This window comes from Eleutherodactylus coqui, chromosome 13 (genome assembly GCF_035609145.1).
Source record: "Eleutherodactylus coqui strain aEleCoq1 chromosome 13, aEleCoq1.hap1, whole genome shotgun sequence".
Lineage (NCBI taxonomy): Eukaryota > Metazoa > Chordata > Amphibia > Anura > Eleutherodactylidae > Eleutherodactylus > Eleutherodactylus coqui.
In genome coordinates this window covers 84,933,265-84,959,937 of record NC_089849.1, presented here as the reverse complement: position 1 = coordinate 84,959,937, position 26,673 = coordinate 84,933,265, and the positions used below count along the sequence as shown (strand labels likewise).

The 26,673-nt window shown below is 47.0% G+C and overlaps 1 protein-coding gene across 1 annotated transcript in view; it reads left to right on the top strand.

Annotated features, from left to right (window-relative positions):
• Positions 1-26,673, top strand: part of LOC136587879 (uncharacterized) — a 51,936-nt gene that overhangs the window by 3,891 nt on the left and 21,372 nt on the right. Inside the window, exons 2-5 of the mRNA XM_066586683.1 lie at positions 10,998-11,095; positions 11,171-11,297; positions 19,986-20,096; positions 20,179-20,298. Of these exons, the coding sequence (XP_066442780.1) occupies positions 11,082-11,095; positions 11,171-11,297; positions 19,986-20,096; positions 20,179-20,298 (372 nt within the window). The 5' untranslated portion in view covers positions 10,998-11,081. The remainder of the gene's footprint in view (positions 1-10,997; positions 11,096-11,170; positions 11,298-19,985; positions 20,097-20,178; positions 20,299-26,673) is intronic.

Below are 26,673 nucleotides of genomic sequence, written 5' to 3'. Positions count from 1 at the left end.
TTTTAAGAACACCCTATTGTGAACGCGACCTCTCCTTACCCAAGACGCATGCCATCGCTCCGCCGACCAGTCCTTACCAAAAATCACTCCGTACCCTTGCTTCACAGACACTCCGAAACCCAAACATAACTCCTCTGCTCCCACAAAATCCAACTGCCATGCTGACTGACCATTAAAGTCAGCCAAAAACTCCAGCCATACTATTAAGTCCTGCTTCATTTCGCTTGACACCCGTGTATGCGACATAGGAGACATCAAACCCTTCATCGCTACAAAGAAACTACGGGAAAAACAGCGACCAATTACTATAACCCGAGATGCAAAGGCTAACTGACCGGCTAATCTTCCTCCTGCGCAGCGTCTGGCTAATCAGACCTGTCAAACGAAACACTTTAGGCATAGGCAATTGAAATATCATAGTGTCACTGTCAATCAGCACCCCATGAAACTAACTTCATACACGGCCATACTGTTTTGTGATGCGCCAATGTTGCGCCAAAATCATCCATCTGGGCACATTCATCACTATCTGGACGTCCCACAAAAAGGAAGTCATCCAGATAGTGGATCACACCTGCTGCAGGGAACTCTTGTCTCACTAGCCACTCCAAGAAGGATGAAAATACTTCAAAAGCCCATGGGCAATGACATGTCAGAAAAGTAACAACCTTTAAATTTGAAACCTAAAGAGTTAAAACCTGACCGACACACAGGCAGCTAAGAAAATGCTGCCTGTATGTCCGATTTAGCCATTAAGGCACCTCTACCAAAACATCTCAGCAAACACAATGCATTCTCAAACGAGGCATATCTGACCGACACCAATTCACCATCAATCTCATCATTCAGAGACCGCCCTTCAGGATAGGAAAGATGGTGGACTACCCTAAAAGAATTAGGCTCTAGCCCTAACGGCGATATGCGGAAATTCCTGAATGGCGGCACACAAAAAGGACCCGCCACCCGGCCCTCCTGCACAATCTCAGGAAAATGTTTAACAGAACCTAAATGATTAACTTGTACACAACCGAAACCATTTTGAAAACCATCTTCTGGATACCTGCCTAACCATGGCAGCATTTTTACCAGCTTCACTGGCGTCAAGGCCCTTGCTGGCAAATTCTCGAGGCAGTGACGCAGCTGGGCCGGCAGAAGCCTTCTTAGAACATTTGCTTGCAGGATGCGATCCGCCACAAAAGGAGCACTCGTGGCGGTACTTGTAATTCTGCAACCATTTGCACTGGTTTTCGTTAAACGCAAAGCACACACCTCTGCGCAAATTCACATTATTGCCATATGGCACCTTAATAAAATTGGGGGATCTAGTGGGCATCATGTTTAACCATAAACCCACACCCTTTACTCCCCATTTTAAATTAGGGTAAATTACCAGCTTTTGGCGAAACATCATGTCATACGTAAACCACGATGTTCCCCCAAAATTACGGTATGCTTCCAAAACTATATCAACATGCTGGAATAACCCTGCCACACTAACCTGAGAACGCTCAGACAGCACCGCTGCAAAGAGCTTGTAGCCAACTATTAAAATGCTTAGGCCGTCTACTTTCTTCCTCTTTCTCCTTCTCATCTGACTTTTTATCTGATTTACTGGGTTCTTTGCCCAGTGGCAACAGAGTCAATCAACTCCCCTTTCCAGATCTTTTCCTTCACAGCTTGTGGCAGGTGAAATCCGAGAGGGGAGACTTCACAGCCATTACCTCCTTAAAGCAAGCACAATTAACCCCTGCTGCTCTGCTCAACTCAGGAATCTCCTGGGCTGGCACCCATGACTGAGCAGAGGTCAAAGCACTCGCCCCAGGCTGTACCAAAGCCGGCAACTTAACCCCTGCTGTGCAAGCTGTAACAGCAGTTCCTCCAGCGAGGGGCTACTAGGCTTTGCACATAAAGTGTTAACTCCTATACAGTCATTGCTAGCCGGCCGGGCTAATCCACGACCGCTAGTGATCTCACGGCTAGACGCCTCTTAACCCTGGCTCTGTTCCCGCAGGCTACTATGGCTTGTAGTGGGCTTCTCTGCCTCCTCCTTCCATGCTGATCCATCGCTGGCACCACTTCATGACGTGTCCTCTTCCTCTGGCGCTTGGCCCTCGTCACACAGCCTGTATACTCCTCCTCTTGGTCACAGGGACTGATAACATCCAGGTTAATCATCTCCGATGCCCCCGACAATAGAGCAGCCAGTAATCTACAGTAAGAATACCCTGCCGGACGTCTTCTGACATCAGAGCTGTACAGCCTTCAATCAGGCTCGGTTTTCACGCCGAGCCGATATACGTCCTCCTCATCTGCAGTTCGGGGGGGGGGGGAAGGATGGAAGAGCCAGGAGCAGGAACTGAGCTCCCGCCCCCTCTCCACCCCTCTGCACTATTTGCAATGAAAGGAGGCGGGGCTAAGTGCCGAGAATTAGCCCCGCCCCCATCCCGGCTCTCCCCATTGCAAATAGTGCAGAGGGGCGGAGAGGAGGCAGAGAGGGGGCGGGAGCTCAGTTCCTGCTCCTGGCTCTTCCATCCTCCCTCCCTGCACACGAGGACAACGTATATCGGCTCGGCGTGAAAACCGAGCCGATATACATTCGTGTGAATGCAGCCTTAAGCTGAAAATGCAACTTGAAATGTCTTTCCCCCCCCTGTGTTGGTTGACTGATTCTTATGCTTTGGTTCCCATTCATTAGGAGTACCAGCAACCTGTCGCACATTCCACAAAGACGTCAAGGCAGCATGCAAAACACAACACGCCAGGGCACCAGCACGCAATCAAGCCCCCTGTTATGTGACCAACCCACCCACAGGTCCCCATTGCCGGAACCATCATCGCATACTGACGCTCCATTAAGTAATGCCCGCCTCTTGCAGCATGGGCAGTGTCAGCCACCACCTTCTGGAGGAAACCAGTGTCAGACACGCAGCCTCTTGCCATGCTCCCGCGTGGAAGATGCAGTGCTAGGATTTTTATGAGGCAGGGAGGGTGCTGACTGGGCAGAGCTTTATTGTGCCACGCTGGTGCCAAGTTTTCATGCACTCCCCCCTGCTCTCATTCCCAAAATGAAAGTGGCCATGAAGATTCTTTTTGAATCGGTCCTCGGTTCACAACCAACTGAAGAATGTTTTTGGCTGCTATCACAATGGAGTCTCTACGGCCGCGGCCGTTATCCGTGCAGAGCGGAGTACACCTCCGTGCGCAACACTCGCGGTGACAATGCCCCAGAACTGCAAAATGAACCTGTTTCTGATTTCTCACGATTCCCCAAGTCCCCATTAAGCCCCCATGGGGCTTCTGAAGTTGCCGAACCATGTGCTCAGCCACCATTGGCAGAACCAATTCACGACCCCTGAGAACTCGCATGCAACACTGTTGCACCTCCACCCACACCAAGCAATGTAATCCCTATCCCTGTTTTAGCGCAACTAATTGGTACTCACAAAGAAACCACCAGCAACACAGTCCCACAAACTCCCACGACTATGCTGCGCCTGGCTAAGGTTGCTAACCGTCAGGATTCTGCAACGTCAAGGTTGGCAGTTGGACCCCACGAATGGGAAACGAGTTCTGACAATGAACTAGTGCAGCCATGACATCATGCTACTTCCATACAACACGCTGCAATGCCAGGCAATACCGCAACACGACTACAAACCGCAGAGCCCAGTGTGCTTGGTGAGCAGGATACAACATGTTTGCCACCATCAGGCGTACAGTCATCTGCTCGTGCAGCCAACGTGCAACCAATGTTTTCTCGCCAAACACATGCACCTATTAATGTAGGCCGGGGGGGGGGGGGGGGGGGGCAAAATGGTTCGGCAAAGTACAGTAACTATCCATAACCGCTCGTGCAGTGGTTCCCTCTCTGACTAAGTGGACAGACAAGACTCGTGTGTTACAAATTCATTAAAAACCATGCTAATTACGCTTTTTCCCTTTTAATGCGATGGTTTTGAACACAGCAATGTTGCCAGAGGTTACGGTTTCTGTATAACGGCTGGTATGAAACCCATATGTGCTTTTCCTTTGTGTTGTTTTATAGCCCTTTCACATGCAAGAAGTGCGTTGTCTACTTTGATTAAACACTCCTTTTGGCTTGTGTTATAAATTGTGTGTGTTTGTGCACTTGAGGGGTATCTTTATTTTGTTTGGCGGGTACTAATTTGCGCCATCAGTGTTTACGTGACGTTAAGTTTTCAAACATGCTAACAGTAGTTTTGTAAATGTTAAAGGTGTTTCTGGCACCGTTGCAGTTAAAGGGGTTTTCCAGGTAGTCATCCCGACGGCCCTATTACAATGGAGGTTGCCCTCTGACCTAGGTAGGGACAGGAAGAGATTTTAAAGCACCTCCCTTTCCACCATGCTTCAGTGTCTTCCTGTCCCTACGGTGGCCAGATGAAGCAAGAACTCCAGGCAGCAAGCAACTTACCACACGCTGTGCGATGCCCCTGGAGAGTAGAGGTTGGGGCCGCATACCTCTGTAGTCCCTGCATCCCCGACCTGCGCCGCTGGGAAGCCGTCAGTCGCCGCAGCAGCGCTGGTCTTCTCGCGCAGGTCCGCATGTTGCTGCCGCGATGGGATAGTTCCTCCTGGCAGGTGAACGGCAACGGCGGCCTCCCCATGCTTCCGGGTTCCTCGCGGTGACGTCACGCGCTCAACGTAGGGGGCCTGGCCACCAGTAGAAACCCGGAAATGGCGCCAAAATTTGAAAATCTCCCCATAAAAGCAGGCTCTACTCCATGGAAATCATCCTGCAGACTGCCAGAAGTGCCAAAAGCATGTCTAGCCACGACAGCTAAGCACGAGAGGGAGAAACAGAGACCCTACAAACAGTGAGTAGGCTATATGCCAAAAAATGGAGCATGCAAATTGCCGTTTTATGCGGAATTGGATGCATATACGTTCCCCCTCTTTTTTTCCCCCATTTTTGCGTATGGGTTAGATGGATGAAGAAGGTCCGAAGACTAAGAAGAACCCCAGGAAAAAGTCCAAAAAATGTGTCCTCTGCAGTAAAAGGCTCGAGGAAAATTATAAAAAAACCCTATGCGAGGAATGCACAGGGAAGATACTAGTGGAGGAAAAGGCGGCATTTAAAACCGACATCTGCTGTATGATTAGAGAGGAATTACAGGCCTCCATGGCATCCCTCCCCCATGCTCAGCCAGGTCCATCATGGATCCCTAAAAGGCCAAGACAAATAGAATCAGCAAGTTCAATTTCCGGCGAATCCCTGGAACTCCTGTCAGAGGGAGAACTAGAAGATCTGCCAGCATTAGTCGAGGACGAGAAAAAATACTATTTCTCCTCAGACAACATTGGGCACCTCATCAAGTCGGTGAGGGAGACCATGCAAATTGAAGATGATCACCCACCCAGGACAGTCCAGGACGAGATGTTGGGGGGGCCTCCGGTCAAGACGGAAGACCATGTTTCCACTCAACCAGACCCTGCAACAGGTTATTGCAGACGAGTGGCAGGAACCTGAGAAGAGGCTATCGGTCTCAAGAGAAATCAGGAACCGGCTCGCGTTTTCTGCCGAAGACGTCCGTCTATACAGAGAGACCCCAAGGGTCGATATAAAAATTGCGAAGGTGGCCAAAAAAGCCCTTCTGCCCTTTGAGGATGCTTCGCAACTCTCGGACCCGATGGATAAGAAAATCGATGGCCTGATAAGGAAGGCCTGGGAAGCGACGTCTTTTACCGTCGAGGCCAACATAGCAGCAACATCCGTAGCCAGGTCCATGGTCCTATGGCTAAACAGGCTGGAAACATCCATCAAAGATCGGGCTCCTAGGGAAGAGTTAGCCTGCTGTCTCCCCCTCCTAAAAATGGCCAACGCTATTCTAGCTGATGCATCGGCAGAGACCATTAGATACGGTGCAAAAACGGGAGTCCTCAACAACACCACGAGAAGGGCGTTGTGGCTAAAAACATGGGCGGGGGACATAACATCAAAAAACAAACTGCGCCATTCCGTTCCAAGGGGAATACATGTTTGGGTCCATCTTGAACAAAATTCTTGAGAAGGTCGGGGACAAGAGCAAGACCCTTCCCGACAGAAAGCCTAACAGGAAACCATCCTTTCCAAGGAGGACATAACAGCCCCCTCCTGAAATTAAAGGAAAAGGAAAGACGGGAAATGGTTGTACCCCAAGGGAGGTCGGGGTAAGGAAGCTTAACCCTCCTCTAACCCAACAGGGGGTAGATTAGCACACTATCTGAGCCAGTGACAGGGGATAACATCTAACCCCTAGGTACTTCAGATAATCGAGGCAGGGTACTGAATCAAATTCCACACTCTACCTCCTAGGAGATTCCTCATAACCACCCCGGGGTCCCTGCAAGAGAACAGGGAACCCTCCTAAAAGGTGTCCAAGAGCTTAAGGACCTAGGGGTCATTACACAGGTTCCCGATCACGAGAAGGGTGAGGGATTTTATTCCCCCCTTTCTCTGATTAAAAAAACGAACGGCTCTATCAGAACCATCTTCAATTTCAGAGCCCTAAATAAATTCATCTCCTACAAAAAATTTAAGATGGAAACCATGAGGTCCATCGTATCAGTAATAGATCCCGATAGCGTCATCTGTACTATAGATCTCAAAGACGCATACTATCACGTCCCAATAGCCGCTGTCCACCACAAATACCTGAGATTCGCCCTGCGGGACGGTGACGATATCCACCACTATCAGTTCACGGCTCTACCCTTTGGGATCTCGACTGCCCCTCGAGTCTTCACAAAGATAGTAATAGAGATGGTAGCTTATTTCAGGCGCAACCAGATTCTTATTTTTCCATATCTGGATGACTTTTTGTTGGTGTCAAGAACAACAGAGGCCATACGCACAGACCTGTCCGTAGTCCTGTCCACCCTGAATGATTTAGGGTGGCTAATTAACGAACAAAAGTCCGATTTGACCCCAGGTACACGGAAGGTATACCTGGGCGTACTACTAGACTCCCACATTCAAGAATCTCGTCTTCCACTATCCAGGAGGGAAGACCTTATTCAAGCAGTAACCTCTCTGTGCCGGGCTACTTCGGTATCCATCAGAGAGGCAATGAAAGTGCTTGGTATCCTGACAGCCTGCATACGGATAATTCCGTGGGCGCAAGCCCATACCCGACAACTACAAGGGTTCATGCTTGCCAGGTGGGACAAACGACAGACCTCCCTAGACAAGAAGGTGAGCCTGACCGTCCAAGTTAAAGAATCCCTACGCTGGTGGACCTCGCAGAGGAACCTGAGTAAAGGTACCTCCTGGTCATGGGAACCTGCCATATCTGTCATAACAGATGCCAGCAAAACAGGATGGGGAGCGCAAGTAGCCGACCTAACCCTACAGGGTACCTGGGACTCCCAACTTACAATACGCTCATCTAATTATAGAGAATTAAGAGTAACTCCCCCTAAGACTACTCACGCTAAAAGTTGCTCTTTTAGTCACCATAACTTCGGCTCGGAGAGTAGGAGAACTACAAGCCTTATGCTGTGTCGAACCACATATGCTAGTGCAAGACAACAGAATTATATTTAAATTAGAACCAGCCTTTCTACTGAAGGTGGTGTCAAAATTTCACAGGGAGCAAACAATTACTCTGCCCTCTTTTTGCCAAAACCCCCGTAATGATAAAGAACGAGAGTTTCACAGCTTAGATGTCAGAAGGGCTGTTCTAACGTATTTAGAGGCTACCCACTTTTTCCGAAACACTAACAACCTCTTTATCCAATTTGAGGGGCTGGGCAAAGGAAAGACAGCATCTAAGGGCACCATTGCGAGGTGGATTAGGACTGCTATCCAAGAGGCATATAAAGCCAGGGGCCTCGATCCCCCGGAGAAAATTAGAGCCCACTCCACACGCTCTCTCTCCTCCTCATGGGCAGAGAAAGGCCAGGCGTCTGCCGAGCAAATTTGCAAAGAAGCCACCTGGTCTAGTATACACACCTTTATCAAGCACTATAGGGTTAACGTCCAGTCGGACAAAGACCTGGGATACGGATGGAAAGTCCTCCAGGCAGTAGGCCCACCCTAAAGTCGCCTATACTTTTGTATTACTCCATTGTAATGGGGCCGTCAGGATGACGACCTGGAAAGATACGGATTACTTACCGGTAGTCCCTTTTCCAGGAGTCAGCACAACAGCCGTTTCTTTTGGCACCTTTGCAGTTAAAGGGGTTTTTGGCACCGTTGCAGTTAAAAGGTAATGCCTTAGGTTCGCCGCGAAACGACAAATTTCACACATCTGTGCGCATGCATACCTATGGCTAGTGTGTAGGCAAGTTGAGTTTTTGGTTTTGTACAAGTTTTTAATCCCCCCCGCAGTTTAGCTTTCCATCTTCCAAAGCTCCTTTTGTAATGGCGTACTAGTTTTTTAAACAAAAGCAGACCATTACTAACATGTTACGCAATCGGTAGGACTGTAATGCCAGACCCTAATAGAAAACATCATATTCACACCTTTTAAAAAAAAAAAAAAGCCGCTCACCTGTGTCAGGCACTTCACGCACAGCGGTTTATATGCAAATCAATGTGAAGAACCGTAGGGGCCACATATTTTGCTCCTTGCCCCCGCGCAAAAGTTAAACAAATGCCGCAATGTACTAACAAAATGCCCCAGAACAGCAGTATGACAAACAAACATTGTATATTTTGCATTTATATTAGAGTATTAATAGGAAGTTTGAATAACCGAATATTAAAATGTGTGATGTTTGTGTGTACTACTTTTGTCAGAAATATTTACACTTGTATGTGTGTCATTAGTGATGCAATTTGGAAGGGTTAATCCGTTGCGATGAGGTGTACAGTTATGCAGAAATAACATTTCTTTACACGACTGCTCGCGCCTCACAGGATCTTGGGAGTGTAATACATATACACTGTAGCGCTAGAATCCCTCCATGCATAGTTGTTAGTGGGCAAATATAGAAGTGCAGATCAGCAGAAGGTAGGCAAACCCCAGCGACAGAGGTAAAAGGAAACCATCACTATGCGCAATTTTTTGCTGCATGTTCATTACATTAGTGTCCCAAATTAAACGCCGCATCACATTTGGAGACGTGTACAAGGGGCGATGCAACCGGTCATTACCATTAATAAGACTATGTGAATTATGCTGGAGCAATAAAGACACAGACTGTATGAGTAGCTTATCGTATTGTAAAAACGCAAATGTCAATGTGGCTCTTAACCCTTTCCAATCCAATTTGTATCCTGGTTTTCCTAGGGGGCTTACACTTTTTCTGCCATTATACAACGGCGCTATATGCTGGCTAAAGCCAGTACTGCATGAGGTGACACGTTGGATAGGCTCCGACAGCAGAGAGGCTGGCAATATACAGTAAGAGAACCCCGACGGAGGTCTTCCAACATCGGAGCTGTACAAGGCTGTCTTCATGTCTTCAGAGGTCAGACAGTGGATTGCAAAGGGTTAAGTCGAAATACAGTTTCATGGATTAGTGCAAAACACTGCACTAACTATTGACGAGAACACCTTACCCCACAAAACCATGTTCCGATATGCAAAGTGTGGGCACTGTGATGAAGCTAAACTTTACATAGTGAGCAACACACTCGTCACTGGCACAGCTTTGTTAAGCACCCAAGTATTAGGACCACTATGCTGCCAAGGCCCTTTGCTGAAGAACATTCAACGATCGCAACACTGGACGCGTGGTTGTACTCTCCTTTTCTCAGCGGCTTCAGAGGTGAACATATTCTAAAGTAGAGATAACACGCTCGATAGATGGCCGTCGCCGTATCATGTCTTCAATGTGGGTCCATCTCCAGCAAATTTTCGCGACAAAACTGTTGCGCAGAGAAACACTGCTTGCGCAACCAGCCGCCATTTCGCAGACTCCTGCTTCATGATGGCACGCAGAACCTCCCCTCTTGGCCGTCGTGAGGTACAAAGATTTGTATAAATCATGGACCAACGGGACTACGACGGCCTGAAAGGGCCGTACCTGCATCCAAATGCGCACAAGCACAGCATCATGCGTGAGGTCGCCCAGACTTTGGAACGCCGCTATGGAACCATCCGGACTCGTGCTCAGCTCCAAAAGGAGTGGAGCGATCTAAAGGCTAAAGACCCTGGTGGTCTGCGTGCCATTAGGAGGCGCATCAGGCTGAAGGAACGAGGTAGGGCTGCTAATATATTATTTTGAGGACTTGATGAATGTGCTGCGGCCAGCAATGCACGCAAATGTTCGCTCGCATGCTTGTTATTGAGCTGCAGGCGAACATTTTTGCGAACTTTTGCACATTATTGGTGAGCGGCTCAGGTAAAAAAAACTCGCAGAAAAACGAAACATTCCTGCGCAGCTTAAGCGAACATTCAGTGCAACACAGCCACTCTGTTTTTATGCAATGCTCCCACTAGCAACTCGGCACTTTGCTCCTAATTCAGAGCTTGCATAAAGGGGGAGCATCTTATGTTATCTGCAAAGATGCATCACACATCTGCAATAGGCTGACAGTGTTTTGACGAATAGCGCGAGGTTAACTGCATTTGAAGGCCACAGTTGCACATAAGCCACAATATTTCGTGAAAATGCAAAAGCACCCAATCACCATGTGCACATGCCAACTATTTTAGCCCTTCGGTATAGTTGAAAGGAGCATTGTTTGATATCTTCACAAAACGTGACCAAAGGTTTTGTATCTCTGAAAGCGAAGGGCTACATGGCTATGTGAAAGCACAACTGTGTTACTTAAGCTCAATATTTAAGCATGCTTGTCAGCTAGAACAGTAATGAGGAAAGTTTTGCCATTAATTTTTCTTCCACCTACTATACTCGGACTTTGGTAGCAGTTTACACTACATGAGAATGTTACATGTAAAGGAGCAACACAGTAAATCATCTTCAACTGCTTTTTGCCAACAAGGATGTGCAATGCGCTACTACTAAAGATGGTGAAAGACAGTAAATGTTTCAGAATTCCAGTTTTTGAACTAACTCTTTTTCTTCTTTTCCTCCCTCTCCAACAGCACGCACCCAGGATAGCCAAGGTGCTTCAATCCAGGAGACAGCACAGAACGGCGGCGCACACTGAGCCGCATCACAGACGACACATGCTGTTGCACAGGTTATTGCACAGCAGAATAAGGACTAGACCATGGTATTCTATCAGAGCATTAACATAAATGTTTTCTTTGTTCAGAGACCCTCTGTTGTACTCCCTTCAGAGTTTTAGCTGGATGTTGGAGGGGACAACACACCTTCTCCGCACAGCTGCCCAGTCAGCAATCCCGCATCTGCAAGTCTACCAATGCTGGCACAAGGCCCTGGTGAGTATGTTAACCGATGTGCTACATTGCACGAATGTGCAATGTTTACAATGTGTAACGTTCGGGCTTCTTATTGATATTCCGAACATAAAAGGAAAAAGGGTTTGCCAGTGAGGACTTAACAGTCAGTCCGACTGTTTCCCAAACACCCCAAACTGCGTTTCTTAACCTAATTGGAGGGTATATTCTTAGTTGCGAGGGGATAGCTATAAGCAGCCGATGTGGTCCATAGACCGTCACAATGCAGACCTTTAAAGTACGGTGCGCCGCCATATAACTGATGTCTGCAGCGCTGTCTTGACAACTAATCCATAGCGTTACACTTCATTATGTTTAGGGAAAAGTTGCCACGGAATGGTTGCCCCTTTCAGTTTAAGTTTTTCTCTGCATGTATGCATCAGTGTAGATAAGGCGGAGCAGCTTATTAGCACTGCCCATTATATTGCGTGTCTCTTATCTCCACTGCTGCCTCTGCTCACGCATCTTTTAGCATGCCCTCAGCGTACTAATCATCCAATAGAATCCCAGAGGCCTAGTGGCGCGAAGATGGATGTACCCTAGCAGGCGTAATGCATCCTCAACAGCTACGGATGGCGGCTGCTCTGTTTGTTGTAAAGCTGCACAGCAGTGCATGACCTCCTAATTTCACGAGTCCGTCTAAATGGCACGTTCACTATTGAACCATTTTCAATCAAACCCTGTCCTTCTGGCTTCAGTTGCTTCTGGGTGTGCACTACTGCCGTATCTGCGCACGTACAGTACCCCGCCTTCAAATGTATTAGCGGTTCTGAGGATTTTGGTTGGTGATAGCACATACACTTTGGGGTCCGCATGTAAAGCTTGCTATTGTTGAGCATGGAGGCTGGGGGGCCAGCTGAAGTTCAGAATTGACAAATTTAGAGCAATTTATATTAGCATTGTCTTCTTAATTTTGCAATCACTGTGTTGCAAGGAATGGCACGTGCACATTCAAAGTTCTGTGCGACACGCTGCTTTAAAGGCAAGGCATAATTACAGTTGTATTTCACATTGAAAATGTGTGTATTACCGATGAGGTAAACACCGAGGCAAACAGTAAGCATTTGTGATTGATAATGCAGCAGCTCCCTGCAATAAATGACGGCTGTAGTTAGTGCACCCAAAAACTTGCCCAATGCGTTGTTGCAGGATACATTAAAAGTATGCAGCATTGCTAAGTCGTGCGCTTTTAACTATTGCTGCCTTTGCTCTAACACTGCCCTGGTCTAAATTTTCTGGGGCCAAGAGGGGTAAGGGTATACATGGGTTGTGGCTGTAGGGGGCAGTTAGCCTCTCAACTATACATATCTTTGATGGGTACTGTAAATAAAACAAAACAAAATCAGCGCCTACTCGGTCAAGTAAAATCAAATTCTCAGCTGGATACTGAAAGCACTCACCTGGTGCTCGGTGTGATCCACTGCCTAGAGGATCCACCGGCACCCATGTCCTTGTTCGCTTGTATTATTATCCTGCGGTTTCCTATCCGGTGTTCACCGGAGAGCGATCATCGGGGAGACAGCCCAATTCCAGCTGTTTGCACGCACACGTTCCCAAAACGAAAAAGAACCCCCGGCGCTCGCGGATTCCCAGGATATTAACGGACCCAAAATCCGTTTGGGTCCGTTAATATCCTGGGAATCCGCGAGCGCCGGGGCTCTTTTTCGTTTTGGAAACGTTTGATGGGTACTGATTAGAGATGAGCGAGTATACTCGCTCAAGGCAATTGCTTGAGCGAGCATTGCCCTTAGCGAGTACCTGCCCGCTCGAGACGAAAGGTTCGGGTGCCGGCGCGTGGGAGCGGTGAGTAGCAGCAGTCAGCAGGAGGGAGCGGGGGGGGAGAGAGAGATCTCCCCTCCGTTCCGCCCCGCTCTCCCTCGCAGCTCCCTGCCCGCCGCTGGCACCCGAACCTTTTGCAGTGCGGATCAGCTTGAAATTGTATTTTATTGCATGCGGGTGACATGCGGATGTGGGTTTTTTTCACGCGCTTTTTTGCACGCGGATGACATTTTTCCATCTTCTCATGAAAAAAACCACAAGGCCACTGAAAAAGAAGCCAACCCCCTGGCCAAGCCCCAAATAGTAGTCCAGCCCAGTGGGCAACACCTCGGAGCCATTTTACTTTGCTTTAAGCATTGTACCAAGCAGGATGGCAGTTTCTGATGCCGCAAGAAAGGCCCTTACTTCATGGCTGCTGTACTCCACATTTGTGGAGGATCTCATCTGCAGAAGAGGAGGAGGAAATGGTGGCGCGGGTCCCGAAAAAACGTCGGTTTTGGGTGCACCTGAAAAGGGGCATTTTGTCACATTGTATGAGGACCTGCGGATCCATGAGGACAAATTTTCAGCATTCTGCAGAATGTCAGTAGGCACATTTGATGGTCTCTTGAAGTTGCTGCGTCCCGATCTTAGGCGTAAGGACACTAACATGCGAAAGTCCATCAGTGCAGAGGAGCGTCTGCTAGTCACTCTCCGGTAAGTTTAAAAAAAAAAAAAAAGTTATCATTTCTGTAATTTTTTTTCTTTTACATTATGTGTTGCCCTATTTCCCCTCCCCTGAAATATTTGCATGGCCGCAGCTAGGCATGTTTACCTGCATAAATGCACCTTGGCATGCCTCTCTAACTGTTCCCTTTTATGCTTAAATGCTTTTTCATTCTGCTTTTTTGGCATTTCTAAAATATTATCTTTCTTCTTGTTACCGATTCCTGGCCACGGGCAACTCTTTTGCGGCCCTGCATTTTGAATTTTTGCTTGGCCACTGCACGATTGCCCCCATCGTGACGAGAACGTGCAATGTAATTTGGGAGCATTTAAAGACAACCCAACTTCCGGCTCCCTGCGAGCAGCAATGACTCGCCATTGCTGATGGTTTTCAGTAGGCTGCTCAGTTTCCTAACTGCATTGGGGCCCTGGATGGGAAACACATCCATGTTAAGAAGCCGCCGCGCTCAGGGTCCCGATATTTTAATTACAAACATTACTGTTCAGTAGTCCTGTTGGCGGTCGCCGACAGCAGCTACCATTTTGTAATGGTGGATATCGGGGTCTATGAAAGCTCTGCTGATGCTAGCATCTTCAAGGCTTCCAGAATGGGCCAGTAGCTTCTTGTCAACCAGCTGGCCCTGCCAGAGCCACGGTTACTGCCTGGTTCTTCAGGTCTAACAGTCCCATTCGTAATTGTGGAGGATGAGGGCTTTGGCCTGTCAACACATATATCCTGTGACCATTTCCCCACAGAGGGTTGGACACCAGAAGATGAGTCCTTAACTATCGACTCACGCGTACTCAGCGTTTCGTCGAATGTGCTTTTGGAATTCTCTCCAGTAAATGGCGAGTTTTCCTGGGCACCATTCAGATGGAACCTGAAAATAAGTGCTCAGTGGTTAAAGGAGCTGTGGTTCTGCATAATTTTTGCAGGAGCAAAGACGCGGGTTGGGAGTTTGAGGATGGTCAAATACCAACAGCTTCAACAGTTGACGGTGTGGACCAGAATCAAGCGATAAGGCCTGCATCTTCTGGCCTTTGGATTAGAGATCACTTCGCAGACTACTTCCTGACTCCTCAGGAAGCAGTTCCGTGGTAGCTGGCCTCTATCCGTTAAGTCTGAAGGTCACGACTTTCTAAAACCGTCAAATTGTTTTTCTTTACCGTCCCAAATTTTTTTTAGGTAGTTTTTTTTTTTTTGGTTAGGGACTTGCAAGACAATGAGGACCCTTGACGTGGGTTGCGAGCTCAAGTAATATGGTCAAAATTAGCTCTAGTGACAATTTTTTCTTTTAGTTTAGTTTTTCTTAAAGCTTTTGTAGAATTTTACACAGTAGTAACAAAACAGACATAGCAAGTAGCTAGTCTCGCAGAACTGCTACATTAATATAAGGGCTATACAAATCATAGATCGCACCAAAATATAGCAAAACTCGCAGTTGCCAAGTGCCTAACTGACACCCCTTTAGTAATTGTACTTTGGCAGTAGATCGTTCGATTACCGGACCCGCAAATATACTTAGCCCATGTGAACAGGAGAAAGATGAAAAAGAAAACAAAGTCCAGCTACGACGACAAGAAAAGAGAGAAAAAACACAAAAAGAGACACAAAACTCCTGGAGTACACACAGATAGGAGAAGTGCACATTTTTATAGTGATCCTGGTGACACTTACTGCTTTAGCAAATGTGCCAACTAGAGATGAGCAAGCATACTCGCTAAGGACAATTGCTTGATCGAGCATTGCCCTTAGCGAGCACCTGCCCGCTCGGAAGAAAACGTTCGGCTGCCGGCGCGGGTGACAGGTGAGTTGCGGCCATAAGATCTCCCCTCCGTTCCTCTCCGCTCTACCCCACAGCTTCCTGCCCGTCGCCGAATCTTTGCTCCCGAGCGGGCAGGTACTCGCTAAGGGCAATGATTGATCGAGCAATTGCCCTTAGCGAGTATGCTCGCTCATCTCTAGTGCCAACGTTTCCTCCACCTCTTCACATTTTTCCCATGACCTTTTATTGCGTGCGAGTTAATAACTGTCACAAGGGCTTTCACTTTGCACCAACTGTAGGTCTGTAAGTCCAGCTCCCAATGGGGACAAATAATAGCATCCAACTGATACATTTTAAAAGTGATGCTGCCCGTCTCCTTAGGCACACGGTGCAGTATGGTTGTTATAGACGGCGAGCAGAACAAAACTAGGGGTCACATACTTTGCTCCTTGTTCAATAGTGCATCTCACCCTGACAAAAGGCCTCTTAACGTCACAACGTGGCAATAGATATACCTGAACTACAGTAAGGAAAGCTATACTGTATATCCTGCTGTCATGTTTTGTGTGAATGGACAACTGTGAAGTAGCAGATGTTTGTATGATTGATGTATGTGCATACTAATTTGTTTGTATGACATGTCAATTCTATGTGAGGACAGTGTTACCAGGGTCAACATTGCCTCTAACATTGACACTCTTTGAATATGGAAGCAAAAACTAGATGACACATAAAACAGTCACAGACATTACCATATACTATAGCCATATGGTCAAATCTGATCTCTAATGGCGGTGTCTGGCCAGAATAGTCACGTTTGTCTCTGCTTTATTTGTAATGCAAATTGAATGGCCCAATCTGTCATTAACAGCGATACAGAAATAGTACATAAATGTGAGCCACAGGGCCACGGGCGTTTAATAAGGATACACCGTAACATTTTGATGCCTCCACATACAATTGTTGCTGTACAATTCTTGAAGTGCTGAGCTGCAAAAGCAGTTAAACCCCAGGGACATAGTTGTGTATGTAGGGAGGTAAGAGAATACTAGAGGTATGTCCGCTTATTTGCAGCATTGTCATTTTGCAAGCTCTCTAAATTAAAACTTGGCCAAACATTTGGAGGCGTTTGGATGGGATGATCTAACCTGCCATTTTCTTTACTATGTTAATTGGAGTTCTGCTTGCACATTAATGTCACATAGACTGCCATAATGGTTTGTCACAATTCTAAGCTGTGATGCCAAAGGGGCATGTACAAGAAAAAACTGGGGCATGACTTTGTGAGATGCAATATGCCTACTAGGGGCGAGCACCTCTTTCCCCACAAACCCATGTAGCCAGCGATATGCTAGGTGTGGCCAGGAGGAGTAAGCTAATCATAACAATGTGCCACCCAGTGGGTAGTAGCAGAGGTTTATGTTCAGCTAACTACCCCTTTGCTATAGAACTGTCAGCGATGGCATTAGTGTAAGCGTTGTGCTATTATGGTACAGAAGCAATTTACAGCGAGGCGAATACGCGCTCAGGGCCCCACAGCGGCCAACAGGAGGGCATTGGATGGAACTTCCAGTTCAAAAATTCGTATGCCCTTGCGTCACAGACATGAGTGCCTCTACATGATTAAAACTGCCATTTTAACCCCTTCCCACCCCATGACGTAGGGGTACGTTCATGGCAGGGTGGTACGGCACGGCAAAATGACGTACCCTTACGTCATAGGGATAGCGCGACATCATAGCAGATATCGCGCTATCCTGCAGCGGGATCCAGCTGTCACTAGTAGCCGGTTTCCTGCAGCCACAGCGGGGGGCATCGGAGATGCGCCCCCCTGTTAACACCTTCCCTGCCATGATCTAAGTAGATCAGGGCAGGGAAAGGGTTCACAGAGCCCAACTGGTTGCTATGGCAACAGGACGCCAGATACTGGCGTCCTGTATTGCGTAAGATCGCTGTAATAAGCGATAAGGCATGGCAGGAGAGAAGTCCTGCCATGCCTTATCGCAGCGATCATTAGTGCTGTAGTAAAAGTCCCTCAGAGGGACACAGACTGTGTAAAAAGAAGAGAAAAATAAAGTACAAAAAATAAAAATGTTAAAAACCCTTTTTTTAAATGTTTTTTCTCATATTAGCATAAAAAAAATTAAAAATCCCACATATTTGGTATCAACGCGTCCGTAACGATGTGTACAATAAATTGAACATGCTTTTTATCCTGCACGGCAAAAAGCGTTTAAAAAATGCTAAAAAACTGCGGCAAAATGGTAATTTTCAGCATTTTGCCTCCCAAAAAAACGTGTGTACCCCAAAATGGTACCATTAAAAACTACAGCTCGTCTTGAAAAAAATAAATAAGCCCTCACAGAGCTCCGTCCATGGAAAAATAAAAGTTATAGCACTTTGAATGCAGTGAGTTTAGAAAAACATAATAATTTCCAAAAAAAGGGTTTTTATTGTGGAAAAACCTAAAAAAAAATAAGAATTTTGGTATCGTTGTAACCATACCGACCTGCAGAAAAAAAATGTAGTGTGTCATTTATGCTGCATAATTAACGCTTTAAAAAAGAAAAAAATCTATGGCAGAATTGATGCGTTTTCTCTCCCTGCGATCATAAAAAAATTATAAAAGTTTTACAATGTAGTCCATGTACCAATAAAAACTACAGCTCACCACGCAAAAAACAAGCCCTTATACGGCCGCGTTGATGGAAAAATAAAAAAAATGTATGGCTTTTGAAAAATGGAGATGAAAAAATACCAAAAATCGTTTGGTCCTCAACGCCAAAATAGGCCGTGTCATTAAGGGGTTAATGACCATAATTGGCTGAATGGTTAATGATACACTTCCGCCCCTCGGCCACACGCAGCCGCATCGTTTTCTCCACTTGAGCAGCGCAATTATGCATGAGTAGCACACTGTCGCTAGATGCCAGGCGGTGTCGCCGTATGACGACTTTAGTCTGGGTCCATTCTGAGCGCATTTTTGCGGTAAAATACCTTCTTCGCAACCAATCCGCCATTTTCTCCTGTTCTGCTCAAGGATGGCATGCCGAAGCTCCCTGCTGGGCTATCGTGAGCTGTTCAAATTAGTGCAGATCATGGACCACAGAGACTATGATGGCCTCAAAGGACCATATCTGCACCCTAATGCGCATAAAGGCAGCATACTGCGCGAGGTTGCCCGGACTCTGGAGCAGCACTATGGCACTGTAAGGAGCAGAGAACAGCTCCAGAAAAAGTGGAGTGATCTCAAGGCCAAAGATCCGGGCCGCGGCCTGCATGCCATAAGGAGGCGCATTCGCCTCAGGGAACGAGGTAGGTTTACTAATAGATTTTTCGGCAGACTTTCAGGTTGTAGTGCGGCTCGTGCATCGAACAATATGCACCCTTGGTTTGTGGTTGGTGAACATTCTACGATTGTCCCTGCGAACTTTTGCGAATCGTTGGTGAGCGATTTTTTTTTAAATAAAACGTTTGCAAAATGGGCAAGGATCAGCACTTCTTAAGCGACCATTTAGCACTACAGACACACACTGTTTTGGAAGCTACGCTTCCATGACTGACGAGGCACATTGGTCTTTATTCAGAAATTGTATGCTGTAGTTAAATACTTTTCTCTCGTCGCTGCACTCACCACAACCATGCGAAAGGGTGACACTGCTAAAGCTGCATTTTAAAACCGTCCTGTCGCATAAGGGACTATCTTCTGTTTATATTTTATGCTTGCAAAACTAGACAATCATCATCTTCATATGCCAACAGGTTTAGCCATTATTACAGTCCTAAGGTGCATGGTAGCACGCAAAGGCAAAACGTGGCCATACTTATTCTTGAAAGAAAAGCAATAGACTAAATGGTTGCTTGCTCCCCAAAATACTATGCTGCAATTCTGTGCTCACTAATGCTTGGCTGTAAACGCACTAGTGACGAAAGTATTCTATGTTCCTACCATCTACAACGTACGCTAATATGTCTCTCTTACACTTCATGTGAAGGCTGTCTGCAAAGCCAGAACTCACAAATAAGTTTTTTCTACTTAGAGCATTTTAGCGTTGTAGGATGTGCAATGCGTAGCGACTAGAGATGAGCGAGCGTACTCGTTAAGGCAAACTACTCGAGCGAGTATTCCCTTTTTCGAGTACATGCCCGCTCGTGCCAAAAGATTCGGGGTCGGCGGAGGAGGAACGGGAGGGAGATCTCTCTCCCGCTCCCCCCATTGCTCACCCCCGCCAACCCCCGAATATTTTCTCACGAGCAGGCATGTACTTGAAAATGGCAATACTCACTCGAGTAGTTTGCCTTAGCGAGTACGCTCGCTCATCTCTAGTAGCGACTAAACATTTGAACAGAATTGATGAAGTGTTTGTTTTTGCTTTTTTAAACCCACACTATTGCTCCTCTTCTCCCGCATCATAAACAGAACGCATCCACAGCAGACAAGAGGGCCTGGTACAGGCAAGTGCGCCGGTCAGGAGGACGGAACGCTCAGAACCGCAACATACGCGCCAAAGGTTGTTGGCTGTGGCTCCTGGTAAACTGGTTTTGTGCAGCAGATGTGGGAATTGCCATACCTATCAGTGTAGAGTGGAAACATTACTGTTCAATTTCTGCAGATCGCCACTCAGCTGCCTTCTCAGCAGAGCGGCAACATGGTGTCGGAGGGAACATCAGTCCTTTCCCACATGCCTCGCCAGGCCAGAGGGACCCCCCATCTATTATGGCACAAGGTCCTGGTGAGTATGTAAAGACATGTATAACTATAAAAGTTGTTGCAATAGCCCCAATGTCATGGTTAGACATTTAGTTAGACATTTAGCGGTCATTGCCAACATAAATGAATCAAGGGTTTGGCTTGGCTACCTTGGCAGTAATGCCTGACGGTTTCGCAAACCCCCAAAAATATTATTATTTATTAATCAAATGGGCGCGTAATCGTTCAGTTGTTTACTAGTTCAGAGGGGATTGTTGTAAACAGCAAGTGTGATTAATTATCCACCATACTTTAAAACGCTGAAACAGGGAGCGCCGCCATATTATAGATGTCTGCAGTGCAATTGGTATTTTGCTATACAATTGCCCTACACCACATTGGTGGGGGAGTAGACATAGCAAAATTAAGGCTGCCCCATTAGTTTGAACTACAGGATACTTTTTCTAGAGTAACGCCATATTTGAAGAGAAAAGAGAACTGCTTATTGGCAGCGCCTATCACATTGTGTGGTTCCTTGTTGCCATGCTGTCGCAGCTCATGTGCCATTTAGCATGCTCCCCACTCACTATTAATCCCAAAGAGTCCCCAAGACCTTAGGGCGCAGAAGTGTATGGACCCCAACAGTGTTATGCATCGGCAATTGATAAGTACGGCGACTAGTCAGCTGCTTTTAGGCAGAAAAGCAGCGCAGCTGTGCATGGGCTTCTAGCTTCACATGCTGCTGTTCCTGGCACTTGGGCTATTGTGCCATTGGCAATAAGAGACTGTGCTTGTGGGCTCAGCTGCAGATGGGTGTAGACTAGTGCCGGCTGTCAACACAGACTGCACCATGCCTTCAATAGAGCCTGAAGCATTAGCGGGTCCGTGCATTGAGGGTGCTGCTTTGACATGCGTTTATGGGCCCAGACGCAAAGCGTGCCATAGCGGAGCATGCATGCGGGGAGGGGGAAATACAGCAATGTAATCGATACACTGTTTTGGGTGATAATGATACTACTTACAGTTGCAAAGACCAATCCGAGTAATTGCACCCAAACAAGTTGGATTATGTGTATTTTTTATGTTGAGTAAAAAGTATGCAGCATTGCAAAACCAGACATTGAATGCTATGGCTTCCTTCTTGTTGGAGGGGGAAAAAAAACCGCAAACTAACTTTGGCTGGGGCCCCTTTAACGGTATGCACCCCTTAAGGCTATACTCCCAGGTAGCAGTTCGACGCTCAACTATCCATTGCTTTCCTGGCTAATGCTACACAAAGAATTATGGGCTATTACGTAACAAGGGGTAAGGCGCTAGTATTTGTGTTTGTTGCATGTGTGGCAACATAATTGCAACCTTTGGGCCTATTACTCTATTTGCGATTATTGCCCCAGTGTGCAGTCAATCAACGTTTACTGGCAGCAATTCTGTTTGTGCTACGTCTCCACTGCGATTTTCTTGCCGATTGAACTTTATGAAACCATTGCCACCTTTCACCATTTAAAGAAACTCTCCAAAGATCGCTTTTGTGTGAGTTTACTTACTGGGAAATCCACTGACGGCGGCACATGCCCCAACCTGTATGACGCCCGTCGCCGGCCAGGCATTTATGTGTATTTCACAACTGTCAGTGTAATAACTTAGCACTACACAGGTAGTCTATTGGTATATGGTTCGAAATGCAACAGCGTAATTTTAATATGTGTTTGTCAATTTTTAAGGCCATCCTGTTTTCTTTTCCCCCTTCCTACAGCTTTGGACATATTCCCAGCCGCAGAGGGTTTGGAGGACCTGCACGCTCAAATTGTTGCGTGCACTGCCCTCGTGTTAGCGAATGCTGGAATGGCTAGCGTCCCTAGATGAGTGGTGGGAATTGCACACTGGCTAAGCAATTACATTATTTGAGAAAAGCAGTTGAAAACGTGGTTGCATGTGCGCGCAGTCTAAGTAATGCAAGAAATTGAAATGTACAATTATTAACCTACTATGTTTTGAAAAAAGAATTGCGTGCCTGCATTCACCAGCTTTCCCAATGCAATAGCGTTTTCTGAATTTATCATCGTTCGCATTGACAATGTGTGAAAGTAGGCAGCGCACTACATTGGAGGTGGTTACGGCTACATTAGCACCAAGACAACGATCTACCCGACTTCCTGAAAGAATTGATTTGCGTTCAGAGCGTTAGGCAAAACATGTACCACTGTTTATTGTTTTTACCACAACAGCGGAACAGTTGTGGGGTTACAAAACCCACTGTTGCCCCTATAGGCATTATAGTTGACAAGATGTAAGCAGAAGGTGGACATGTGGTGACAGTAACATGGATGGTTTAGGATGGTAAACCCATAATGTATATGTAAAAGGCTCAAGCACATTGACACTTGCTATATTTTCAGAGGCCAGCATTGAACTATACATTAACCAAAAATGGCATCACTACAAGTTTTGCAACCGAAGTGTACAACTGCGCCGTGGCACTGGTGTAGCAACATGTAATGCAACCATTATGCATAACTGGGGAAAAGATGCAAGCTTAAAAATGTGGGCTTTCAAAGGTTCGCATTTGTTTGGCTTCCTGTGCGTTTGTCCTTTCCATGGTCTAAAGGATGCCATTAGTGAAACCTGCAACTTACGTGAACGAAGTTTTGCCAATGCTACAGCACAACAGCAGTTACGCAAACAAGGGGCCAACACTTAGGCAGAAAATATATGATATATAGATTTTGGTAGCCGGTTAGAAAAAAACAGTGTGCAGCGATTTTTGTGTGTGTGCTCTCCAGATGACACTCTGAAGCATATGCAACCCAACGCACGCCCCCTGGGCATATTTCACACACCGGCAAACTGTAAACATACCGTGTTTCCCAGAAAATAAGACAGTGTCTTATATTAATTTTTGTTTAAAAAGGTTTAACTTTTTTACATGTATAGCTGCCTGGACACTATTTAAATTGACTTTTTAAATTAACTGTTAGCAGGGCTTAATTTTGGAGTAGGGCCTATATTTCAAGCATCCTCAAAAAGCCTGAAAAATCATTTTGCATCCTCAAAAATTCTGGAAAATCATGCTAGGTCTTATTTTCAGCATATGTCTTATTTTCAGGGAAACAGGGTAGTACGCTATTTATAAAAAACGACTTACAAAGTGAGTCCATAGCAGGCTTTCTGCTGCATATGTTATGGTTAAGTGCTCTTTTAATGAAAGTATCTGCACAACAGTAAACTGTTTTTTACGTAAAAGCATCATTAGACACTAAATCAGTCTGTTACTGCAGTCTGTAGCAAACAGATATGGAACCACATTTTAAAGGGCATTGCAATGTAAGCAGGGGTGGCAATGGTTTCAGAGAGATAAATTGCATGTGTTACAGACAAATAGAGTGCTGGTGGGATGATCGAGGCAGAAATAGCTGTAAAACACAAACATATCGCGATTGTGGCCTGTTGCAGACAACTATGTTGGAACGTGGGCAGATGCTAAGGAGATACTACATCTTCGATGTAATGCTGCTGAAAACGTTACAGGTAGAGATGAACGAGCACCAAAATGCTCGGGTGCTCGTTAATTTATCGCGATGCTCGAGGGTTCGTTTCGAGTAACGAACCCCATTGAAGTCAATGGGCGACCCGAGCATTTTTCTATTTCGCCGATGCTCGCTAAGGTTTTCATGTGTGAAAATCTGGGCAATTCAAGAAAGTGATGGGAACGACACAGCAACGGATAGGGCAGGCGAGGGGCTACATCTCAAGTTCACAGGTCCCACTATTAAGCCACAATACCGGCAAGAGTGCCCCCCCCCCCCCTCCCAACAACTTTTACTTCTGAAAAGCCCTCACTAGCATGGCATACCTTAGCTAAGCACCACACTACCTCCAACAAAGCACAATAACTGCCTGCATGACACTCCGCTGCCACTTCTCCTGGGTTACATGCTGCCCACCCCCCCCCACCCCCCAAGACCCAGTGTCCACAGCGCACACCAAACTGTCCCTGCCCAGCCTTCAGCTGCCCTCATGCCACGCCACCCTCATGTCTATTTATAAGTGCGTCTGCCACAGGAAAAGCAGGCACACACTGCAGAGGGTTGGCACGGCTAGGCAGCGACCCTCTTTAAAAGGGGCGGGGCGATAGCCCACAATGCTGTACAGAAGCAATGAGAAATCCAATCCTGTGCCACCTCCATCTGGAGCTGCAGACGTGGGCATAGCAATGGGGAACCTATGTGCCACACACTATTCATTCTGTCAAGGTGTCTGCACGCCCCAGTCAGACCGCGGTTTTTTATAAATAGTCACAGACAGGTACAACTCCGCAATGGGAATTCTGTGTGCACCGACAGCATGAGTGGCTCCCTGGAACCCACCCGCTGTACATAAATGTATCCCATTGCATTGCCCATCACAGCTGAGGTAGTAATGTCGTGCTTAATGCAGGTGGGCTTCGGCCCACACTGCATGCCCCAGTCAGACTGGGGTTCTTTAGAAGTGGACAGATGTAGGTTAAACTCCGTGTGCACCTACAGCATGGGTGGGTGCCAGGAACCCACCGGTGGTACATAAATATATCCCATTGCAGTGCCCTACTCAGCAGAGCTAACGTCAGATACAATACAGGTGGGCTTCGGCCCACACTGCATGCCCCAGTCAGACTGGTAATATGTACCTTAACAGTAACCTCATTGGTGGTAATGTGGTGGTGACTGCGGACCTAGTAGCGCGGTTTTATGTAGTTGGTTTTCGGAATGTGGCCATGATTAAGTGGTCCGTGGCGGGGGGATGGTGGCGGTGCTCTCTTGTTGTGTCGTTAAAGGTGAAATTCTTGGACTGCCACCAGACGGACCAATGCAAAGGTATTTGCCAAGAATGTTTTCATTGTTGGAGGAGGAGGGGGATGTTTTGGAGGCACTATGTGTCCTCTACACGTGTCCGTGGTTATATGCACCTTAACAGTAACAGCGTTGGTGGGAAATGGCCTCGCCGCCATCATGTCTTTGTGAAGCCTCTGTTTCCACACCCCAGTGACATACCATTAGCTGCGGTATAGGCAGAGCCCAGAATTATTAACCTTTGCAGCGGTAGTATTAGGGACAGGCCCCACTAACATCTCACTAGCAGCAGTATAGGGGGAGCGCAGTCTTAGTTCCATTTCAGTAATAGTAGCACTCAAGACAGGCCCCAGTAACAATTCCGAAGCAGCAGTATAGGAGGAGCGCAGTCTTAGTTCCATTTCAGTAATAGTAGCACTCAATACAAGCCCCAGTAACAATTCCCATTGCAGCAGTTTAGGGAGATAACAGTCTCTTTCACATTTCAGTAGCTGCAGTATAGACAAGGCCCCAGTTACATTTATGTAGCAAAAGTGTAGGCCAACCCCACACACCTTTCTGTACCATGAGTGCAGGCGAAGAACATAGAAATTACAATGATTACACTGTAGGTGAGGGCCCAAAAAAATTGGTGTAGCAACAGATGGCAGGTGAAACCCATTAATCGCTTTGGTTAATGTGGCTTAAGTGGTAACTAGGCCTGGAGGCAGCCCAGTTTAACGAAAAATTGGTTCAAGTTAAAGTTTCATCGCTTGTAAGAGCATTGAAACGTATAAAAATTGTTTGGAAAAATTATATGAGTAAGCCTTGTGGCACAAAGAAAAATTGCCCGTTCGGCGTGATTACGTGAGGTTTCAGGAGGAGGAGCAGGAGGAGGAATATTATACACAGATTGATGAAGCAGAAATGTCACCGTTTTGGATGGTGATACAGAACGATGCTTCCATCCGCGGGTGCAGCCTACGTATTGCTTAGGTATCGCTGCTGTCCGCTGGTGGAGAAGAGAAGTGTGGGGAAATCCAGGCTTTGTTCATCTTGATGAGTGTAAGCCTGTCGGCACTGTCGGTTGACAGGCGGGTACGCTTATCTGTGATGATTCCCCCAGCCGCACTAAACACCCTCTCTGACCAGACGCTAGCCGCAGGACAAGCAAGCACCTCCAGGGCATACAGCGCGAGTTCAGGCCACGTGTCCAGCTTCGACACCCAGTAGTTGTAGGGGGCAGAGGCGTCACGGAGGACGGTCGTGCGATCGGCTACGTACTCCCTCACCATCCTTTTACAGTGCTCCCGCCGACTCAGCCTTGACTGGGGAGCGGTGACACAGTCTTGGTGGGGAGCCATAAAGCTGTCCAGGGCCTTAAAGAGTGTTGCACTGCCTGTGCTGAACATGCTGCTCGATCTCCGCACCTCCCCTGCTACCTGGCCCTCGGAACTGCGCCTTCTGCCACTAGCGCTGTCGGATGGGAATTTGACCATCAGCTTGTCCGCCAGGGTCGTGTGGTATAGCAACACTCTCGAACCCCTTTCCTCTTCGGGAATGAGAGTGGAAAGGTTCTCCTTATACCGTGGGTCGAGCAGTGTGTACACCCA